At 62.4% G+C, this 6,726-nt stretch overlaps 1 protein-coding gene across 1 annotated transcript; it reads right to left on the bottom strand.

The window, feature by feature from the left end:
* Positions 1-497: 497 nt before the first annotated feature.
* ZWINT (ZW10 interacting kinetochore protein) lies at positions 498-6,314 on the bottom strand (the record flags this gene model as incomplete). The annotated part of the gene is made up of 4 exons (XM_062638824.1): positions 6,212-6,314; positions 2,769-2,853; positions 781-886; positions 498-667 (listed from the first exon to the last, which is right to left on the bottom strand). Coding segments are annotated over exons 1-4 (390 nt in total), but the record flags the coding sequence as incomplete, so codon positions are not given.
* Positions 6,315-6,726: the final 412 nt, after the last annotated feature.

Below are 6,726 nucleotides of genomic sequence, written 5' to 3'. Positions count from 1 at the left end.
ACCCTATAGCACCCCCATATCCCCCCCCCAGCACCCATGTCATACCCCATATCCCCCCCAGCACACATTATACCCCATAGCACCCATATCCCTCCCATATCCTCCCCCAGCACCCATGTCATACCCCATATCCCTCCCATATCCTCCCCCAGCACCCATGTCATACTCCATATCCCCCCCATATCCCCCCCCAGCACCCATGTCATACATATCCCCCCCATATCCCCCCCCAGCAGCCACGTCATACCCTATAGCACCCCCATATCCCCCCCCAGCAGCCATGTCATACCCTATAGCACCCCCATATCCCCCCCCAGCACCCATGTCATACCCCATATCCCCCCCATATCCCCCCCCCAGCACCCATGTCATACCCCATATCCCCCCCCAGCAGCCATACATACCCTATAGCACCCCCATATCCCCCCCCAGCCCCCATTCCATGCCCCATAGCACCCATAGGACCCCCCCCCCCCCAGCCCCACATCTCCCCATACCTGTCGCTCGCGGGCCCCCTCCAGGGCCCCCCGCAGCCTCTGCAGCAGCCGCTGCCCCTTCTCGAGCTGGGCCAGGGCCGAGGGCAGGGCCCCCCCCAGCGCCTCCACGGCCCCCCCATAGCCACGCTTCAGCTCCTGCCAGCGGCCCCGCGCCTCTGAGACCGCCTCTCCTGCAGGGGGCGCTCTGATGAGCACGCACCTCCCGGCCAGCAGGGGGCAGCCTCGCGGACCGCCCCCATGAAAGGACCCGCCGGGGGGGGGGGGGGGGCACGGACGGACACACGCAGGCGGGGGGGGGGCAGGGGGGGGCCCGGGCTCTCAACCAGCCCCAGGAGGAGCTGCAGGACCCGCAGCTGGGCCAGGAGCAGCTTCTGCTTCCGACGGGTGTCCTGGGGGGCAGATATGGGGGGCAATGGGGGCAGATATGGGGGCAGATATGGGGCAGATATGGGGGGCAATGGGGGCAGATATGGGGGGAAATGGGGTAGTTATGGGGGGGAAATGGGGGGCAGATATGGGGGGAAATGGGGTAGTTATGGGGGGAAATGGGGGCAGATATGGGGGGGAAATGGGGTAGTTATGGGGGGGAAATGGGGGCAGATATGGGGGGAAATGGGGTAGTTATGGGGGGGAAATGGGGGGCAGATATGGGGGGAAATGGGGTAGTTATGGGGGGAAATGGGGGGCAATGGGGGCAGATATAGGGGGGAATGGGGTAGTTATGGGGGGAAATGGGGGGCAATGGGGGCAGATGTGGGGGCAGATATGGGGTAGTTATGGGGGGGGAATGGGGGCAGATATGGGGGGGAAATGGGGTAGTTATGGGGGGCAGATATGGGGGGGAAATGGGGTAGTTATGGGGGGGAAATGGAGGCAGATATGGAGGGGAAATGGGGTAGTTATGGGGGTTAATGGGGGTTAATGGGGGGAATATGGGGGAAATGGGGTAGTTATGGGGGGGAAATGGGGGGGATGGGGGGAGATGGGGGGAATGGGGTAGTTATGGGGGGAAATGGGGGGGCAATGGGGGGCAATGGGGGGAAGGGGGGAATGGGGGGGAATGGGGGGTGATGGGGTTGATAGGGGAATGGGGGGTTATGGGGGGAAATGGGGGGCAATGGGGGGCAATGGGGTGATGGGGGGGAAATGGGGGGTAATGGGGGGAAATGGGGTTAATGGAGGTTAATGGGGGGAAATGGGGGGAAATGGGGTTAATGGGGGAAATGGGGGTTAATGGGGGGGAAATGGGGTTAATGGAGGTTAACGGGGGAAATGGGGGTTAATGGGGGGAATGGGGGAGAATGGGGGAAATGGGGTAGTTATGGGGGGAAATGGGGGGCAATGGGGGCAGATATGGGGGGGAATGGGGAAGTTATGGGGGGAAATGGGGGCAGACATGGGGGGTAATGGGGTAGTTATGGGGGGGAATGGGGGGAACGGGGGGGAAATGGGGTTAATGGAGGTTAATGGGGGGAGAAATGGGGGTTAATGGGGGGCAGATATGGGGGTTATGGGGGAAGGAAATGGGGGCAATATGGGGGAAATGGGGGAAATGGGGGGAAATGGGGGCAGATATGGGGGGAAATGGGGTAGTTATGGGGGGCAGATATGGGTTGACAGGGGAAGGTATGGGTGGGAAATGGGGGCAGATATGGGGGGAAATGCGGGGCAGATATGGGGGAAATGAGGGGCAAATATGGGGTGACGGGGTAGTTATAGGGGGGAAATGGGGGCAGATATGGGGGGGAATGGGGTGACAGAGGAGATATGGGGGGGAAATGTGGGCAGATATGGGGGGAAATGGGGGCAGATATGGGGGGGAAATGGGGTAGTTATGAGGGAGAAATGGGGGGCAGATATGGGGGGGAAATGGGGTGACAGGGGAAGATACGGGGGGGAAATGGGATGACAGGGGAAGATATGGGGGTAAATGGGGGGCAGATATGGGGGGAAATGGGGTAACGGGCAAATATGGGGGGGAAATGGGGTAACAGGGGCAAATATGGGCAGGAAATGGGGTGACAGGGGTAGTTATCGGGGGTAAATGGGGTGACAGGGGCAGATATGGAGCAAATACAGGTGCTATGGGGCAGACATGGGGCAAATACAGGTGCTATGGGGCAGCCGTGGCCGCAGGGGGGCAGTCATGGGGCAAATACGGGTGCTATGGGGCAGACGTGGCTGCAGTGGGGCAGTCATGGGGCCAATACAGGTGCTATGGGGCAGCCGTGGCCGCAGGGGGGGCAGTTATGGGGCAGCCGTGGGTCTCACCATCAGATGCTCCACAAGGACTGGGACTGGGACATCGCTGTCCTCTTCCTCCAAGGCCAGGGCAGCCTCAAGAGCCACCAGCACCCTGGAGACACAACGGGGACCCCCACTGGGACCCACAAACCCCATAGGGACACCCCAAGGACCCCTACTGGGACCCATGGACCCCATAGAGACACCCTGGGGACCCTCAATGGGACCCAAGGACCCCATAGGGACACCTCAAGGACCCCCATTGGGACTCATGGACCCCATAGGGACAGCCCAAGGACCCCCATTGGGACTCATGGACCCCATAGGGACACCTTTGGGACCCTCAATGGGACCCATGGACCCCATAGAGACACCCTGGGGACCCTCAATGGGACCCAAGGACCCCATAGGGACACCTCAAGGACCCCCATTGGGACTCATGGACCCCATAGGGACAGCCCAAGGACCCCCATTGGGACCCACGGACCCCATAGGGTCACCCTATGGACCCCCATTAGGACCCCGGACCCCCCTGGGGAGGAGCGGACACCCCATAGAGCCCCACTGGGACCCACGGACCCCATAGGGACACACCAAGGACCCCCATTAGGACCCGGACTACCCCCCTACGAGCCCCATGGACTCCATAGGGACACCTTTGGGACCCCCATTAGGACCCGGACACTCCCCCCCCCCCCCACGAGCCCCATGGACCCCATAGGGACACCTTTGGGACCCCCATTAGGACCCATGGACCCCACAGGGACACCCCAAAGACCCCCATTGGGATCCACGGACCCCATAGGGTCACCCTATGGACCCCCATCAGGACTCACGGACGCCCCTGGGGAGGAGCGGACACCCCATAGAGCCCCATTGGGACCCACGGACCCCATAGGGTCACCCTATGGACCCCCATTAGGACCCGGACCCCCCTGGGGAGGAGCGGACACCCCATAGAGCCCCACTGGGACCCACGGACCCCATAGGGACACCCCAAGGACCCCCATTAGGGCGCGGACTACCCCTCTACGAGCCCCACGGACCCCATAGGGACACCTTTAAGACCCCCATTAGGACCGACGAACCACATAGGGACCCCTTTGGGACCCCCATTAGGACCCACGGACCCCCTTGGGGAGGAGCGGACACCCCATAGAGCCCCACTGGGACCCACGGACCCCATAGGCACACCTTTAGGACCCCCATTAGGACCCACAGACCCCATAGGGACACCTTTGGGACCCCCATTAGGACCCACGGACCCCCTAGGGACACCTTTGGGACCCCCATTAGGACCCACGGACCCCATAGGGACACCTTTAGGACCCCCATTAGGACCCACGGACCCCATAGGGACACCCCAAGGACCCCTACTGGGACCCATGGACCCCATAGAGACACCCTGGGGACCCTCAATGGGACCCAAGGACCCCATAGGGACACCTTTAGGACCCCCATTAGGACCCACGGACCCCATAGGGACACCCTAAGGACCCCCATTGGGACCCACGGCCCCCATAGGGACACCTTTGGGACCCCCATTAGGACCCACGGACCCCATAGGGACACCTTTGGGACCCCCATTAGGACCCACGGACCCCATAGGGACAGCCCAAGGACCCCCATTGGGACCCACGGACCCCATAGGGACACCTTTGGGACCCCCATTAGGACCCACGGACCCCATAGGGACACCTTTGGGACCCCCATTAGGACCCACGGACCCCATAGGGACACCTTTAGGACCCCCATTAGGACCCACGGACCCCATAGGGACACCTTTGGGACCCCCATTAGGACACGGACACCCCCCCCACTCCCCCCTACGAGCCCCATGGACCCCATAGGGACCCCTTTGGGACCCCCATTAGGACCCATGGACCCCACAGGGACACCCTATGGACCCCCATTGGGACCCACGGACCCCACAGGGACACCCCAAAGACCCCCATTGGGACCCACGGACCCCATAGGGACCCCTTTACGACCCCCATTAGGACCCACGGACCCCATAGGGACACCTTTGGGACCCCCATTAGGACCCACGGACCCCATAGGGACACCCCAAGGACCCCATTAGGACCCACGGACCCCATAGGGACACCTTTGGGACCCCCATTAGGACCCACGGACCCCATAGGGACACCTTTGGGACCCCCATTGGGACCCACGGACCCCATAGGAACACCTTTGGGACCCCCATTAGGACCCACAGACCCCATAAGGACACCTTTAGGACCCCCATTAGGACCCACGGACCCCATAAGGACACCTTTGGGACCCCCATTAGGACCCACGGACCCCATAGGGACACCTTTGGGACCCCCATTAGGACCCACGGACCCCATAGGGACACCCCAAGGACCCCCATTAGGACCCACGGACCCCATAGGGACACCTTTGGGACCCCCATTAGGACCCACGGACCCCATAGGGACGTCTTTGGGACCCCCATTTGGACCCACGGACCCCATAGGGACGTCTTTGGGACCCCCATTAGGACCCACGGACCCCATAGGGACACCTTTGGGACCCCCATTAGGACCCACGGACCCCATAGGGACACCCCAAGGACCCCCATTGGGACCCACGGACCCCATAGGGACACCTTTGGGACCCCCATTAGGACCCACGGACCCCATAGGGACACCTTTGGGACCCCCATTAGGACCCACGGACCCCATAGGGACACCTTTGGGACCCCCATTGGGACCCACGGACCCCATAGGAACACCTTTGGGACCCCCATTAGGACCCACGGACCCCATAGGAACACCTTTGGGACCCCCATTAGGACCCACAGACCCCATAAGGACACCTTTAGGACCCCCATTAGGACCCACGGACCCCATAAGGACACCTTTGGGACCCCCATTAGGACCCACGGACCCCATAGGGACACCTTTGGGACCCCCATTAGGACCCACGGACCCCATAGGGACACCCCAAGGACCCCCATTAGGACCCACGGACCCCATAGGGACACCTTTGGGACCCCCATTAGGACCCACGGACCCCATAGGGACGTCTTTGGGACCCCCATTTGGACCCACGGACCCCATAGGGACGTCTTTGGGACCCCCATTAGGACCCACGGACCCCATAGGGACACCTTTGGGACCCCCATTAGGACCCACGGACCCCATAGGGACACCCCAAGGACCCCCATTGGGACCCACGGACCCCATAGGGACACCTTTGGGACCCCCATTAGGACCCACGGACCCCATAGGGACACCTTTGGGACCCCCATTAGGACCCACGGACCCCATAGGGACACCTTTGGGACCCCCATTGGGACCCACGGACCCCATAGGAACACCTTTGGGACCCCCATTAGGACCCACGGACCCCATAGGGACACCTTTGGGACCCCCATTAAGCCCCGGCCCCCCCCCCGGTGACCCCCATGGGCCCGCAGCCAAGATGGCGGCCGCGCTGAGGTGATTTCCCGCCCGCGGGCTCACCCCCGCGCGCGCTCCAGCGCCGCCGCCATCGCCGCCGGTTCCTCTTCCCGCTCTGCCCGCCTCGCCCCGCCCACCCCGGCGGCTGCGGCCAATCAGCGCCCGATGGGGGCAGGACAGCCAATAGGAGCCCGCATCGGCAGGCCACGCCCACCCCGTTGCTATGGGGACGGGAGGTTGGCAGAGAGCCCCTCTATGGGGCGCATGGAGAGCATCTATAGGGTCAGGGGGGTCTCCATGGGGCCATATAGACTCTATGGGGTGTCTATGGGGTTATGGGGGGCCTATGGGGCCATAGGGACCTTATGGGGTAGAGATGTGCCCATATATAGTGTCTATAAGGACATATAGGTCCTATATAGGGCTGGGAGGTCCTTATGGGGCCATAGGGACTCTGTGGGGCCAGGGGAGTTCTTATGGGGCAATGGGGTCTCTATAGAGACATGGGGGGTCCTATGGGGTGGGGGGAGCCTATAGGGCTCTATAGACTGTATGGCGGGCTGTCCCTATAGGGTCTC

This window comes from Pezoporus occidentalis, unplaced genomic scaffold (genome assembly GCF_034315485.1).
Source record: "Pezoporus occidentalis ecotype Australia unplaced genomic scaffold, CSIRO_AGI_Poc_V1 ctg584, whole genome shotgun sequence".
NCBI classification, from domain to species: Eukaryota; Metazoa; Chordata; class Aves; order Psittaciformes; family Psittacidae; genus Pezoporus; species Pezoporus occidentalis.
This window is presented reverse-complemented; position numbering and strand designations above follow the sequence as displayed.